Source organism: Zophobas morio, unplaced genomic scaffold, assembly GCF_036711695.1.
Source record: "Zophobas morio isolate AGI-343-1 ecotype UQ-CSIRO unplaced genomic scaffold, CSIRO_AGI_Zmor_V1 ptg000024l, whole genome shotgun sequence".
Lineage (NCBI taxonomy): Eukaryota > Metazoa > Arthropoda > Insecta > Coleoptera > Tenebrionidae > Zophobas > Zophobas morio.
In genome coordinates, this window is record NW_026972129.1 from 9,437,513 (window position 1) to 9,454,795 (window position 17,283).

Consider the following 17,283-nt stretch of genomic DNA (forward strand, 5'->3'; position numbering starts at 1 on the left):
GTGAACATAACAAACCGTGAGACGAAGAGATGAACTTATTTCTAAAATAATTGTATTTTGTGTAATACAGGTATAACAATATTTATTTTTTATTTTCTCTTTATATCTGGGGTTTGTTGATAAACCGTGGTTGGTATTATTAATTGGTGTTGTGTTGTCACGGTGGAGAAAGGTTGTCACTCCTGGCTGCTGTCAAATCAAATTTTGCTGAAATTGTGATAACCTGCAAGATATAAGTTGTATTAAATAAAAACTACTGTTGAACCTACATACATAAAAGCCCTAATAAAATTATCTGAACACGTAATTATTCAAATACATCGTTTTTTTAAATAAATATTAATTTATGTGCTCACTTTTAGCTCAAAATGACTTCACCTGGAACGGCAATAGACTCTCTAAATGCAGCCCTAAAATGTAATATTATACCAAATCAAGAATACTTATTACAAGGCTCAGTATTAGACCAATATGTTGAGGTTTTGCTCCATCGTCTGAGAGGATTGTGCGACAATGTGGACAGTGGTCCAGAATCATTCCATGATCATGAATTGTACTTTGTCTTAAGGGCAACAAATACAGGTGGCCCAATGGTACTACCCCTGCGTGTTCGTCGAGCTCTAGATGTGCCAGATGCCCCATGGCAATTAAGATATGTGGGTCAACAAGAACTGGGTGATAAAAATAGGCCTACAGTCGTTAGGTCTAGTATTGATATGGCGTGCAGTTCAACTATTGTGGAGTTCCTAACTGAATTAGGTTGCAGAGTGGAATTTGAATATATTGCAAGGGGGTATATGTTTCGGAAGGGTAGGATGAAAATTACTGTCTCAAAAATTTTCAAAATGGGAAATATTGCAAACAAGTCAGGTGAAGGAGTGGAGCCTATTTCACAAAGTTACTTGGTGGAATTGTCAGTGTTGGCACCATCAGGACAGGATGCTATTGCCGAAGATATGAGAATATTTGCTGAACAGTTGAGGCCGTTGGTGCAACTTGAAAAGATTGATTATAAACGTCTGGGAAACTTACCATAGGTACAGTGGTTATAGGTGTGAACAAAAAAGACTTATTTATAAAAATATAAAATATACTTAAGACAACTTTAAAAGAGTAGCTTCAAATCTTTCCATATTTAAACGTAAATTTTTATCATATCCTACTCCTCGCATTCTTTCCACGTTAACAACTTGTTGCTTAATGCGAGGAATTAAACTTTTTAAGCTAGTGGGAATTACTCTGGATAAATGCCCCAACAATTGAAAATAATTTGGTGTATTAAAAGCAAGGTGCTTCTCAGTGATGCCTACAATAACTTGCTCAATTTCTGATTTCACCTGAGGATAAAGTGGTGATGATGTTATGTTTTTAACAATAGACACAGCCATATTACGTTGATTATGAAACATTATCACCTCTAATAAACCATACAACGTTTTATTTACAATTAATTTTAGTAATACTATTGATGTTGTACTTTGCACAAAATCATTAATTAACTTTAAAGACTTAAAAATATTAGATTCAGCTTCTTTGGTTGCCTGCTTGAAAAACGCATTTGCAAGTTTATCTAAAATAACCTCTGCAGTAAATTCATTATCAAGGCACTTTAACATAGGCGAATCTACAGTTGCAAAATGGGGTATATATCTAATAACCAGTTCTCGCAAAATTCTATCAATGAAGGCATCATTTGGACTGTTTAGTTTGACAGTGGCCTCAAAAAAGAGATGCCAGGTTTTTTTGATGCTTTGTAAAATGAATGGATTGAGAGGTTTCCCCAATATTAGCTCAGTTGGAAGTAACAAAGAAGTTACCAAACGTGCAAACGGACAATTCGATTTATGTTTGTCATACAGTAAAGGTCCAATTTTGAAAAAAGCTAAACCTAGACAAGTGTAAATTCTTAAAACAATACCCTCGTTGTCAGGTTGGCTAAAATACTGCGTTGTCCAACGTTCAGCTTGACCAAAGAAAATTTCGCACAACTTACTTAGACTAGATGATTGAACATGTGTCTTAATATCACCACCAATGCAATCAAGAAACGCACAAAGTGGATCTCTGGCGGGTGCAATTGCAGTTTTGATGAATTGAGGTATGATATCTAACTTGATAATGTTCCTTGTTAAATCTTCATACCCATCTCGCGTTAATAAACAAAATTTTACCCAAGTTTGTAGTGCCATCGTCTCTTGCTGTGGAGTTATAATAAGTGAATGGGGATAATTTTCTAAAATAGTACAAAGAAAATTTGCAGAAACTTTTGGTGTGACAGTTTCACTATTAAAAAACACAAAAGCTTCTGCTTGCAGATTTGGCGATAAAATTGCAATTTTTGCCGCCAGAGTGCCACATGTTTCTGGTGTACTACGTGAATATTTTAATGCTGGGTAAACATAATTTTTGAAACAAAACTCCCAATCACCCCAAACATCTTCCTTGGTAATTCTTTCAATTATGCTTAACAACACATTTAATAGGGTGACCATATCTGGATAATAGCATGAACTCATATACTTGTGGATCCAACTGTTCAGAAGAAGCCATTGATGAAGCTGAAGGTTAGCAGTTGAATTCATAATGCAGTCAAAATCTTGTACAAAATTTTTGATCAAGTGGAACAATCGATGATCTGTGGATGATTCTTCTAACATTTTTATAAATGGTACTGTTACAGTTTCTATGTTGCGATTTTCTCTTAAGTGACGCACCACCTAAAAAAATATATGTAAATTTAGATAAGCCTTAATTAGCAATACTTACAAACGCGGTATAAAAACGCCAAATCAGTTGACTTTGTTTCTTTTCCATTGGTAAATTTTCAATGAAAGAAAGAAATTTTTTTGATAATTCATCAAAATTAACTTTGGTTAACGATAAAAACAGCAGTAAGACATTAAAGATTCCGCCACTGTTGAGATCCTTTAGTTTGTTTGGACCCAGTTGTGAATAAATCCTTCCTTTCATTTTTCCCCAATGATAGGTATGTTCATTTAAATGCAAGGATAACATTGCTAAGAACAATTCAAAGTCGTGTGTGCAATCTTTTGGTGCCCACAAGATTGTATCAATTAATTCAGTTAATTCCGGTAGTGGCAAATTGGTATTTGCTCTTGCAGACACATTAAGTCTCTTACTATAGTACTCCCATAACATTTGATAGACTTCAATTTTAGACGATTTCAACCACAAATTACAGACAAGTGGTTCAATTGATTTTAAAGTGGGCAGAATTGAGTTTCCAAATTCTACATTAGTTATTACGTTTTTCAAAGCACTTTCCAGTAAAACAAAATTTGGTCTTATTCGGTCACTTGCAGCTCCTACATATTTCCCATTTAGATCAACAGCTTGTAAGTCAGCTACATCATGAAGCAACCATAAAACAAAGTCGCTGTTACAATTCTCAACAACTTTATTAAATATTAACCAGAAGGTATCTTCACCCAACAGTTTTTCACTTAAGACTTGAATGATTAACCAAAAATCTTTGTTACAAGCACAGGAAAATGCTGTATCACTCCTTTGTCTAAACGCACTTTCACTCAACACAATTAAATCCTTCATGATACAAGTTATGTGATCTCGAAATTCCTCACTGTTTCGAGTAAGATAATAAAAAAGCAGTACATAATACTGCACATCTTGAAATGTGTGAAAATAGTGATATATTGGACACTTATCTTTATTACATGAAGGACCAGTAAGTTTTAAGTAAATTTCCTTTTCTACATCAGAAGTGGGCAAAATTAATGGAAGTAATGTTTTGATTTCATTTTGAAAAAACGCTACATACTTCTGTTTAAGCCTGTCACTTTCACAACGTTGCAAAGACAAAACAATTAAGTTAAAACACTTGTTTATTATCAATCGTGTATCTGCTAACTCACGTGGGGGGATTGCTGTTCCATTTAGAACTGAATTTTGTAGATAACACCAATTTTTTCGAACAATCCTTATGATGACATCAATTTCTTCTAAAGCAGCAGTACTTTCGTAGAGTTGGCCACATATTTCCGTTTCTGTTTTTGTGTAATCTTCGCTTTCTACATTCAGAACTTTCAATAAAGATTGTAAAGGGTTTCTTACATTTTTGATATTGCAGTCAAAAACAGTTGTAGTCATGATGGTACTTAAAAAGAATCAAATAATCTTGACGATGTTCACTTATTATCAGCCTGTTTACATTTATTATTGTTATTATATAGTAGAGCAAAGAACAAAGCTACATTGGGGTTAGAATAAGAGACAGAGATAACCTTTAAATTTTAGTCCCGCCAAAAAATAATTAGTAATCCTAGATTTCTTTGCTGTTAAGTAATTCTTTAATGTATAGATGGCGCCATCAACATTAGTTTTGTAAGATGGCTAATAAGACTTAAGTACGGTAAACTTTCCACATGCACAAATGACAGAGAAGAACCTATCAGCAACAACTTGCACATTTTTAGTGTAACAGTAACGACGCCAGTAATCCAATCAAGTTAAATGAAATTGAACTTGTTCGTAAAATTTTCAACTTTAAAGCTTCAATATCTTCGCATAAAGAATTCTCCAGAAAGTGTTTATTACTTTTTACTCTTTCTCATAAAAAGTTTTAATACCAAATGAATTAATAATACATTTATTAGACATTTTTTACAAATATTTTGATTTTGAATTATTGCCTTCAAATTTCCCTAACCACACAACAAGGAACAAAACATAGAGTGAAATCTAACAGTTTTATTTTTAAAGTAATTACACAGTAACGTGTTACATGTTTACTAATTAGCATCTTAAGGAACTTGACAGTCTTCAATAAGAACTCCTTTCGTTTGAAGAACTGGCACATCTGTGCCCATATCAGAACATCTAATTTTATTGACACGAAGATCAACAAATTCTTCGATCACTACATTCTTCAAGACATCAACTTTCCACTCTTTTATTTCATTATAACTTAAATTAAGGTAGTGTAAACTCGCTAAACCAGCAAAAGCAATATCAGAAATATTTTTGATGTGATTATGATCTAGTTCTACCAAGCTACCTTCCGGAACATTTTGAAAGCCTTGTGCAGGAATTGTCTCAATATCGTTATAAGAAGCATCGATTATAATTTTTGGTAATCCAAGAAACCATTTACTATCCCATTCCTTCAATTTGTTATGCTGAATCTCGATAAGTGATAAACTTGTCATATTATTGAACGCTCCAGCTGCAATCACAGAAATCTTGTTGCAGCTCAGATTTAGAATTCTGATTCTGGAACCATTGAAAACTCCCTCTGGAACTTCTTGAATTTTGTTGCCAGATAGGTGTAGTGAATCTAGGTTTGGTAAATTGTTGAAATCGCCTGGACGAAGTACGGAAATAGAATTGTTAGCTAAACCTACACCTTGTATGTAATTGTTGTTAAACACTTGTGAATCTATTGCTTCAAGATTGTTGTTAGCTAACCACAAGCTTATTCCAAATTTGTCCTTTGCAAACATGCTTGCAAAAGTTCCAGGTTCTAAGTTGGATATAGCGTTTTTCTCTAAATTGAGGATCCAAAGATATACATTCTGAAATACTCCCTTTCGAATTTCTGTTATTTTGTTTTTGCTAAGATTCAGTTCTCCAACATTTGATAGGTTTTGAAAAACCCCTGATTCCAAAGACACAATAGTGTTATTTCCAAACTGTAAAGAAGAAGCGTTTAAATTAACAAAAGTTCCATTTCTGAGTTCATGCAAATTATTATCATGCAAATGCAACTTTCTGAGGTTTGACAGGTTCCTGAAAGTCCCAGACTCAATTTCCTTTAAGCCTACATTTGGAAGAACGACTTCGACTAAATTAGAAATGTTCTTGAAAGAATCTTCGTGCAGAGTTCTGATTGTACCTTCTATTGAAATTCGCTTCTTTTCAGTGGAATTTTGAGGACAACTGTCTTTTATTTTATCTTCCCCAACATTTGTGAACGTATATGTTGCTTTAATTATCCAAAGATTGTGAGCTAAACAGTCGCAAGTTATATTAGCACTGTCTACATGTTCTGAAGCAGTGTGCTGATCACAAAATATAAGCACAAAAAACAATGTACGAACTATAAAAACAATTTTACTGGAAGTGTACTGCATGACTTTTTCAAGTTTTATGTTGTTCGGGCGGAACAATTTCTTTATTATATGATTACTGCGATAGTCTGAGTTCAAAACATTAGGTTATCATACAGTATTATTCCTATGCACCAATGTAAAAATATGACGATTACCCGCATTTCGCAAACAGGGTACGAAAATTTGAAATTTGCTAGTTCTCTACATTGATTAAATACATATATATGTATTTAATTAATGTTCTCTATAAACTGCAGTATACCCAGTTTAAAATTTGAATTTCGAGCGCAAAAACTAACAACTAATCCGAACACAAAGTTGTAACATGGCATGTTGATCCAAAAATAACAAAAAAAAACTAGGTGCTTAATGAATGCTTTAATTAAAACTAACTTTTTGATAAAAACGTCATGCTATTACATACTAGACACATAATAGAATTTTGTCTCTAAAATTTGTCTCATTATGACAGCGACTTTTTTTTATTTCGTTGTAAATCCGAAGTATTGCAAATTAAATATTAAAAATTAAGACGCGAAATTTAATTAAAGATTACTAATTTCTTATACCGTTTCTATGGTGCAGTTGTTAAATGTGCTATAAAATATGTTCTCTATAAAGTAGATACGTCATCAGTGGTAATATACCTACTTTATCGTTATTTAAAATACGCTGGTGCATTTTTTTTTCTTTGTATTTTATTGACTTGTTATCATAGCACTCACAACATTATTAACATAAACAACTGTTTACTTGGAATAACATTGGATGGAAAATGACTTCAAAACGATTATTTTAAAGAAATGTATGATATTCTAATAATGTTAAAAACAGTCTTGGAAACAACACGTGTTTTATAGTTTAAAACTCTCAATCTTCTAACTACGAGCGACAAAGGAGTGAAGATTTATACTGGCACAACAGATATAGTGGTTTTCATGATTTTGACTTTCCCGAATCTTTCGTCTGTGAACAAAGAGCATCTTAAACTAACATCGCTGAAGATAAGCTGCTCCTATTTAGGAAAAGCATGTCAGCTAAATACAAGGAAGAACCTGTATTGAATGATGTCATAAATTTTTATCATTCGTTGATAAAGGTGGTCAATGAGTCAAAGCACTATATCTCTTGTGTGAGCATACGAGCTGCAATCTCACATTTTAAACTGTATATAAAACCTTAGTTGTGCTCATAATTATAAATTTTAAGATCTGAGTGTAAGTGATCGCGGTGTGTTTTCTATTCGGTAGGTAGTCAGCTCACAACAGACTCGACAAACACTTATTAAATATACACTTTTCGACAAAGATTCTTCTAGGAAGGAATTAAATGAGACTATTGCTCTTATTAATGAATATACTGTAATGTCAAGGATACAGTTTTTAACTATTAAACCTTAGGTACTTGATAAAACTAACTGCTTCTGAAATGACTGTGCTAACTAATCGCACCGCCATGTTTAGACTAGTCGGTACGTGGCCTTAATATGTAGTATATAATACTTCAATTTCATATACTGAGCTGTATTTATGCAATAAATCATCTTCATTCACATTAGTTTAGGTTTTGTTTCTTTTTTCGAGTCGTATAAACATCTCAAAAATATTCCTCAGGTCGCCACCCAGTCTTCCTCATCGTATTTTCCTGGTTTTCCTTATACCAAAGCTGATTGTAGATGCAGAGAAAACAACTTTAACACTTACTATGTCATAGTAATCATAAGTAGTATACGGAAATTGTAGGTATTTAGTGTATTACCAATTTCTACATGAAACTTCGATTTTTGCCGGAAATGACAGACATTCAGGCAAAACTTCTATTATTACAGATACTAAGACCAAGTAATGATATGCAGCGATTAGATTAATAACATAACTTTCGAGATCCTATTGAATTACAGCAAACAAATTCGTCTGTTATTGTTGTCTAATCTTACCCCATCTCCAAGAGCCTAGCGTAACTACATTTGTAGATATTTTGAAATTTTGGTGTGTTATGTTTGTATTATGTTGTGTATGTTAAGAAAAGCAATGTCAATGAGAACAGCTTCATTGACGTGTTTCTTTATAAATGTGTTATCTGCTCTGTTGGCTGAAATTAATAAGTCTGTAAGAATTGTGGGATCTCCATATAGCTTGTATTCAGTGTTTTCAAGGAATGGAGACGGAATGTAATGTAATAGGATGCCGGATCTTGTATTAAGTTCAGACTTGTTGATAAGTTTTTGTGGAGATTTTGAGCTGAGTTGTTGGTTTGTGTCAGAATCTTACAGGATGAAATTATGTGCTGAATCGTGTCGGTTTTTTTTTTACAAAGTCGAGAACTACAATCGTTTCCTGTATTTAAATCTTTCTTGATATATTTTCTGTAATTCTTGGTATTATATTAAATATGTACTTGGTCTTGAACAGCAAACAAAAAATACAAAATACTCTTTTGTTTCGACATACAAGCTTGATTTTTTTATCAATTTGCATCAAAAATTACTATAAGATCCTTATGAGATTCGAGTTTTCCAATATATTATTGATAGATGATCCAGGACGATGGTTTACGTGCATAATAATTTATGAAGGTTTTGTGTAAATTGGCCGAACGATGATAACAATTATTGTCGAGTAAAAAGTCGGAAAAAATCATGCCATCTGAAAGCTTGACTGCATAAAACATTAGAATATCGGACAATGCAAATGTGTTTTGTTTCATTGTTGTCTGTCGTGTATTATTATTATTAAATAAATCTCTTAAAAATATGTTTTGTAAATAGGTTTTTCACTTACGTACTTCTGTTTGAGCGAATTTTAGAAGTTAATTGACTTATTTTAATGCATAGGATTGAATAAAGAGTGTTTGTAATATTTTTTTGGGTAATACTGAAATAAGTTAAATAACACACATATACAACTTCATTACGCCAGACGAATAATCCGGACATAGATACTTAATGCCACCCATGCGAAACCAAGCCAGGTTGCTAGTGTTAATAACTTATTAATAAATATATTTAAGAGCAGGGGACCCAGAACTGATCCCTGGCGAACACCAGAAAACTGTTAATACCTTGAATACACATACTACGTGTTAAATATACCTATTTAAAGTAAGGAGCTAACCCGTTCAAGAATCCAGAAAATTTCATTTTATCTAATAATATACTCTGTTCATGCAATCAAATGCCTTCGCAAAATCTATGTAAATCACATCCGCTTGGTTTAATTTATCAAGATTTTCGAGATATATTTGATTTTATGTCAGGAACACGTCCTTCAAGTTTTTCGCATACCTATATTAGGAATCATCTTATACGTTCTAAACAATTAACTTAGTTTAATCTAGGAATTTATTGAAAGTCCCGCTTTTTCGAAGCAGGACTTGTAACACAGTAGACTTAAAATTTGCATTAAATTCTATCATAATAAATAACTTACTTGACAAAGTTATTTAAATAAATGCCAGAGATTATTTCTTTGCTTGTTTTGACTTATTTTACTTGACTACGTATTAATAAATAATTCATTCTCTTTCACCAGTAAATATAATTGTTTAATGAACCTTTATTGTTTAAACTTCTTGTTTGTTACCTTGCTATAAGAATTTACTTAATTCAGAGTCGCACTTTACAGTCATAGCGTTACATATAGCATTCCGAATCCACCGTATCAATGTCCAGTTTTTTTATGTAAACAATACTAAATATAGATAACATTCATACCAAAAGAATTCATATCGATTTTCTAAAATTTTATTGAGTTGTTCAACCGAAGAATATTTTTGGCGACTCAACTATACCTACCTACACAGACTGTGGCCCTTTCCTTTGTTTGAGGCTTTTTTTTATAAAAAATGTTTAGTATAAAATCTCTTAATACTAAAATATGGCAAAACGCCTTTTTCAGTTCCATTCTTACGGGGTTGCTAACGGTAGAACTTGAAAACGTATGCGACTATGTACTTGCTGACAATATAAAAATCTTCACGGGAATAATTTTTATATTGAATTAGACGTTTTTTGACTTTGTAGAGAATAATATTATCACTTACTCGGGAGTAATTTATTTTTTTTTAAACTTACGTAATACTTTATTTAATGTTCTGATGACAAGTCTTAATTCCCTTTGCCGTATAACGAGAAAAATAAGAATATCGTTCTAAATATGTGTTATTTGAGACAAACACTTTTTTACTTCTCAGTTTGTTTTACTTCTATCGGAAGGTAATGAAAATCACTGCCAACAAGTAAACTATTTATTTAACACTAGTTTTGGCCCCAGGCCAGACAACTCAATAACAATAATTATAGAATAAACTCCCTATGATTTACTTACTTCGGCCCCAGAACAAACGACTCAATAATTATCATCGTGCAAAATTTGTAATTTACTTTGACTGATCAGTAGCCGTATGCTACTCATAGTTCCGTCTAGTATTCAGTCTACTAATGGTGATACTTATCTTTACATCACATTGCAGTAATTAGTGTTAAAGCGTCCAGTTACTTCAGTTCGTATCAGTAGTTTCAGAAGAGTAACTATTATATATGTAGTAACGACTAACTGTTCATACTAATTCTGTAGGGGAGTTTTTATTTAAACATTGTTTTTTTTTTGTGCATAGGAAAGCGAATTATGAGTAGTCAACTTTCTAACCTGTTAATTAATTGTTACAATTTTTTATTGCCCCCTCAAGTTAATATATCGGCGACGCCTATGGACAACAGTTTGGAATGCAATCACACTCGCCGACTACACAGCGATAAGAACCTCGTACTGGATATAACCAGTTTCGTACATATTCTACCTAAAAATAGTATCTAGTTATGCTATAATTAAAACACAAAACTTCTCTCTGAATGAAACTGTTATTACGTTTATGTAACTATATGAATCACGGACTACTGAGGAGGATGAACTGATGATGGGAAATTTAACTAATTAATCACTGTCATTAATATTTTTGTACTGTTTACAGTGTTATAAATAGTTTCCAAGTATAACTGTCGTATTTTAGCGACAATACTATTTCACAAAACAGTAAGGCGGTTGCCGCAAAAAAGAACTTGTAACGTACGTCAAGATTTGCATTTAAACAATACGAAATGCGTACACGCTCAATCGGAATTGAAATGACCCGATTAGATATCCAACATGTGAAATTGTAAAAACTAAAAATTGAGAAAGTTCATCACACCTTAAGTGTTTTACGCTATATTTTGCCAATGAAAGGTCCGCATCATTACGTAACGATGTGAAATTTTAACGTATTTCGGTGATTTTTATCGCCTTGTATTTCACTTTTTACGGGGGAAGCCACATTTTTTTTGATGATGCTGTTTCCGAATCTAAAGAACCACAAACAAATTGTGCTAATTGTTGTATGTTTAATTTGTAATAGTTCATAGAACTGGCTAAATCTTTATTATAACAAATATAGTCATCCCAGTTGCGCAATATCCAACCGAAACAATTTATAGGTACTAAAGTAAGTTATGACACAGCACGTTCTGACGCAATTAAAAATTTTTTTGAAGAATGATGCAACATTTCTACATCTAGTTAATATTTCGTCCATGCCCCATGGGCATGGGAAGTGATATTCAAGGTTGTTTTTGCGAAGGTGTCATAGAGCAAGACGCCGACTATTGGCCTATCCTATCCTATTCTACCTGTATAAATATTATGTACCCACGTGTGAGAGGCGGAAGGTGTGGTAGACGTTGAATTTCTTGCAATGAATATTTGGTTTAACCAGGGCTGGCTTTCAATAAAAAATTACCGCAACAAAAATCGATTAATTTGCACCGAATATACCTGATAAGATTTAAGCATCTTTTGAAATAGGTCATCAGTTTTTTGGGGGTAAACCGACAACTTTTGATTAGATTTTTATCATTTTTGCAATAATCTTCAATATAATACATGATAATACACTTATTACAACTGAGTTATACAGACACACTTTATCGCGCAGCTAATGGGTTCTGTGATACAGTAATATTTTATTCACCTTCTTTAATTATAAAAATTTAAGAGCCGGTTTCTACTGGCTCTTAAAATTTCAAACTAATCGGTTTGGTGGTTTTTGAAAAATATAACAGACGAAGGCGGACGTATTTGAAGAAAACATTGAATTACACACTCCCTCAAATATTATTACTGATACAATACTTCCTAAAAAATTATTTACAGTGTTTAGCATTTTACAGAAATTCATAATATTCCAGTACGGTCCTGTGTCACCCAATTGGCTTACGATCCATGTTGCATAGCCTACGGTATTCTTTCTTGAACATAATGCTAGTGGAAATTTCCACGACGGTCGCAGACTGTTGGTGTCAGCAAAAGAATGTTTCAGTGGCGTACTGCGAACTAATGATTCATATCGCAATAAAATATTAAAATTGCGGCTTTGTAATCGTATCATAAAAATTTATTCCTGTGAAAAATGCGTATCCTATTTCCTAATTTTGTTACGTATGTAATGATTCGTATAATAATTAATTTCATCCAAGTTGTAATAATTGAGTAAAACGAGCCCAAATAATGAAATATCAAATTATAAGGATCTAGTCTAAAACAAACACTTGTGTGATGTTTCTACATCTTTTTCTAACGAAATTTTGTAATCACTTGGATTAAATGATACTAACGATTACTTAAATGTCACTGAAATTACTAGGTCGTTAAAAATATTTCTGTCTGGCTTCTTCAAATACAAATTACGGTGGTTAATATGATTTTAGTTTTTTTTTTTTTGTGTTTAATTCAGAAATCCGATTGCCATCTTGTGGAATGTGGACTAATCATAACTCTGGGGCCTTTATTATTCGTTCGTGGTTCAGGTGCTGAGAATTCACTCGGCGTGGCAGCCTCTCTTTCCAATCGAGTGAGGGCACGACTTACACATTCAACATTCAGCAAGAGGAAAACTTTCCATTCGACAAGTTAAAACTTGCTCGATAGGTGCAGCTGTTCCGTCGACATAACACAATCCCTCTATTTTATGATTCGAGTTTTTTTGTACCGCATACTTTCCGTGATGTTATGCCATGAAATTTGCATTGTGACTTAATTTTTACGCTAAAAGGGATAAAAGAGATTCAGGATTTCGCAGTTTCGTAAACGTCTTTTAATAGGTCACACCTGCATACAGTAGAACTTTACGTAGTCAGTATTTAAGTATAAATAAGAAATTCGCATAACAAAGTTTTGCTTTTATCATAAGTTTTTGTACTCGTAAGAGTTATTTTATAACTTATAACCCAGTCTAATATACAAAAGTAAAAGTGCAATTTTCGGTTCAAAAATAACATAATATAATTAATATACTTACGTATATCTGTAGTGTAAAATATCATAAGATTCCAGAGAGCATATATTGGAAAATTGGCATATTTGTTCAATAAAATTCTAATTACACCCATTAATAGTAGCATTTGTAAATTTATATCGTGTGTTTTATGGTGTCTAAAGATTAAAATGACCAGAAAGTTGAAGTACAAAAATTTTTTGATCAAGTATAATGTATGAACAATTGGCTACAGTTACAACATTGTACAGGATGATGAAAAAATGACGTATAAGCTCGATGGTACATTGTTAAGAAAGTTCTGAAGAACTCGAAAAAAATGATTAAAAAAATCCCTGCACCAAACTTTTGAAAATATGAAACTTCAAAGTTGAAGAATTAACTTCGTAATTCTGATTTGTTTCAATGAAATGCGTGTTTAACACACAGTTAAATAAGTAGTTATTGATAATTTAATAATAATTTGCTAAAATACGATCTAAATTACGCAATTAATTGTTCAAATTTGAGGTTTCACATTTTCAAAAATTTTGGTTCAGGGATTTTTTCTACCGTTTTTTTTTCGAATTATTTAGGTCCATCTTAACAAATACCATCAGGTTTATACGTTATTTTTACATTATCGTGATAACGATCGATCTGGCCGGTTTGAAACGATTATTACTATACTAGCTGACCCCGTGAACTCCGTTTCACCTACAATTTAATTTTGAATCTGCAAAATCGAATGCTTTGAAATCTTGCAGATGTTTTAAACATATGATAAGCATAATAAATTTTTATTCAAAATATATTTACTTATCCCCTCCAAAAAATTGATGGCGTCAGCCCAAACTTTTGCCAAATGAATCCTATCTAAAATGTCCAAAATAGGATGAGACTATACTTGTGATTTATCATTCCATTCATATTTTTTACTTTTGCTTATAGGGGGTGTCTCAAAAAAATTAATCACTGAGTCAATTTATTTTATTGATTGAATCAAGAATTGCAAAACTGAATTTTGAAATATTGCAGACGTTTTGAAGTTACTGTTTGACATTGTAGGTTTTCAATCAAAATATATCTGTTTATCAAGCCCAAAAACTTGAAGACGTCATCTCAAGATTTTGCCGAATAAATCCTATCTAAAATGTGGAAAATATCATCAGTATATTTTCGTAATTTATCACTGCATTCATATTTTTTAGATTTGCTTTTACAGTGACTCAAAAAAATATATGGATCAGTCAATTTATTTTAGTGAATAACTCAAGAGTTGCAAAAATGAATACTTTGAGATCTTGCAGACGTTTTAAAGTTATTGTAGGCATGGTAAATTGCTAAGAATATTTATTTATTCCCCCCAAAAAATTGATGGAATGGCTCACTCGATTTTCGCAGATAATTTTGGGAATACAATACAGTTATTTTTAGTATTACACTGCACCAATCCAAGGTGGTATACCTACGTGTTGATAGTAAATGTTGATTAGGTCATCACAAAATTGTGTGAAGAAAAGACTCAACTCGAAAATGCTGAATATGATTCATTATACTTTTGGTGCGAAGGAAGTTCTGTCGAAACAACGTTCGATCAATTTTTTGACAATGGTTGATATAAATAAAACTCAGTAGATGCTCATACTCGAAATACGAAGTATCTACTCGAATATCAAATCAAAATATTTCTAGTTTTTCTAGATGATACTAATACTTCAGTAAGTAACAGTTGATGCTCAAGTAGCATCTCGATACAACAAAAAAGGACAACAATGACAGTGTTCAACCATCAAGGCAAAAATCGAGTCACCAAAATATAAGTTAGTATGGGGTAGACACCTTGAGATGGGAATCTCTATGGCCAGTGTTAGAAAAAACGCACTGCACAATTTATGCATAAATAAAAGTTAATTACATGAAAAGTTTTCGATATTCCTGCTCCTAATGTGTTTTTCAAACTGAATGCACCTTTTGACGACGTTCCACATTCATGAAAGTCACCATGTTCAGTTAAAATTCACTCTTACAACGATCCTACTGGTTTTCTAAACTGCTTTACAGACAGCTCAGTTATTTGCCACGCCGATGCTCATTTCTAGATTAAATGCTCACAAAACGCGTAGATGTTCGGTTTGTGGCCGGGGAGATACAATGTTTCCCAGTAGGTACTCAGTACATAGAGTAGATGTTCAAGTAAGAGTAATAATGAAGTAGGTACTTCGTACTTCGAATATAAGTATCTACTCAGTTTTATTCATACCACCCAATGTCTCGCTTCAATGTTTGACTATTATGTTGATTATGAGCACAACGCTGATCAACTTCCATATCCGTTTTTTTACGAAAAAACAAAGAACGATTTGAAATGCAATATACTTTTTACAATCGCACGATAGAATTAGTTTTGTATGACACGTCAGTTAGACGACAACCATTGAAATTAATTTGAAGTGGCGATTCCCATACAAAATTTTTAGGATTTTTTGATTTTTTAGCTGTTCTTTTAAGTTTCCCCTATTTTTTTAATTTATAAACAATCCCCGTAATATAAAAATTTCTTCAAATCGGTCAAGCCGTTTTTGAGTCTTAGCGAGACTAATAGGAACAGCAATTGATTTTTATTTTATAGATGATTAATAAATGGGGGTTGGTGGTAGAAAGGTGAAAATTTAGGGTTATGTGTATTTTTTGATGCCAAATCTTAGAAAAATAAAAATAAAAAAATGTGTCAAAAAAATAGACAAAAATTTTTTAGGGTGGGCCACCCTTATCACTTAGGGGTTTAAAAAATAGTTTACAACCTATTGTCAGACCTACCGAATAGACATACAAAATTTCATACAAATCGGTCTACACATTTCGGAGAAGTTCGGTTACAAACATTGTGACGCGAGAATTTTATACATAATGCATTATTATTTTAGAACAAATTTCATTACCATAAAAAAGGTTATACTGACTCGACCTTAAAAGATAGACATATGCTGTCGCGGACTTTTCTTTAGAACTTTTAGAGGGGAACAATTTCGTTATACATGATTTTTACGTAACTTTAACCGTTTAAGCAGCGTAAGCAACGGAAGCTGTCAAAGGAGGAATAATTTTCCCGTTTTTCCGAATTTTTCATTGCTACTTCGCTCCTAATGATCGTAGCGTGATTTTATATAGCCTATATGTAGATATGATACATGGACTATCCAACACAAAAAGATTTTTTGAATTTGAACCAGTAGTTTCTGAGATTAGCGTGTTCAAATAAACAACAGATTCAGCTTTATTATATAAGTATAGAAATATAGATTAACATGAAGCAATATTGGTAACGAATGATATAAATCAGGAATTTTAAATAATAATTGGCCCTTCATAGTTAATATTATATTAACTACAAAATCTACGAAACTGAAACAAAACATAACTTTCTTTGTTGACACAAAAACAAATTAATATTTAGATTTGAAACCGACTTGGTTTCGCACATTTTAATTTTACATTTACATAATTAGAACAATTTTTTGTTTCAACCTATCACTTTGTGAATTTGGAAACATCATAGCAATTTTTTGTTTTATGGGTTTGTAGAGCAATTTTACAATCTTGCTAATTGAGAGGCGAGATTTTAGAATCGTCTTTGAATCTCCTGAACGTTTTAAAGTTTATGGAATTAATTACACATTTCAGTGTATTACCCAACGACGTTATATTAATATAGTATTAATAATATTAATACAACATCCTTAATATTACCACAATTTCAATGAAAAATTATTTTTACTTACTAAGCGTAAGCTACAGTTTCATGACCTCTAGAATACAAAAGAGTAGGTCCGCGTTTTCGTCTGTCTGTCGTCTGTTTGTTGGTCTGTGTCAATTTTATTTTAGACATAATATCCGAAACTACTCGTTA

At 32.3% G+C, this 17,283-nt stretch overlaps 3 protein-coding genes across 3 annotated transcripts; 1 reads left to right on the forward strand and 2 right to left on the reverse strand.

The window, feature by feature from the left end:
• Window positions 1-8: 8 nt before the first annotated feature.
• Window positions 9-1,111, forward strand: LOC135135642 (mediator of RNA polymerase II transcription subunit 18). Its single transcript, XM_064064746.1, has 2 exons — window positions 9-303; window positions 363-1,111. The coding sequence occupies exon 2, from the start codon at window positions 369-371 to the stop codon at window positions 1,035-1,037; it is 669 nt and encodes a 222-aa protein (XP_063920816.1). The 5' UTR covers window positions 9-303; window positions 363-368; the 3' UTR covers window positions 1,038-1,111.
• Window positions 1,020-4,293, reverse strand: LOC135135639 (protein MMS22-like). Its single transcript, XM_064064741.1, has 2 exons — window positions 2,767-4,293; window positions 1,020-2,717 (listed from the first exon to the last, which is right to left on the reverse strand). The coding sequence occupies exons 1-2, from the start codon at window positions 4,126-4,128 to the stop codon at window positions 1,095-1,097; spliced, it is 2,985 nt and encodes a 994-aa protein (XP_063920811.1). The 5' UTR covers window positions 4,129-4,293; the 3' UTR covers window positions 1,020-1,094.
• A 488-nt stretch (window positions 4,294-4,781) lies between these two features.
• On the reverse strand, window positions 4,782-7,546 carry LOC135135585 (leucine-rich repeat-containing protein 15-like). The gene is made up of 2 exons (XM_064064680.1): window positions 7,508-7,546; window positions 4,782-6,038 (listed from the first exon to the last, which is right to left on the reverse strand). Exons 1-2 carry the CDS (start codon window positions 7,544-7,546, stop codon window positions 4,782-4,784), a joined length of 1,296 nt encoding a protein of 431 aa, XP_063920750.1.
• Between the last annotated feature and the right edge of the window lie 9,737 nt (window positions 7,547-17,283).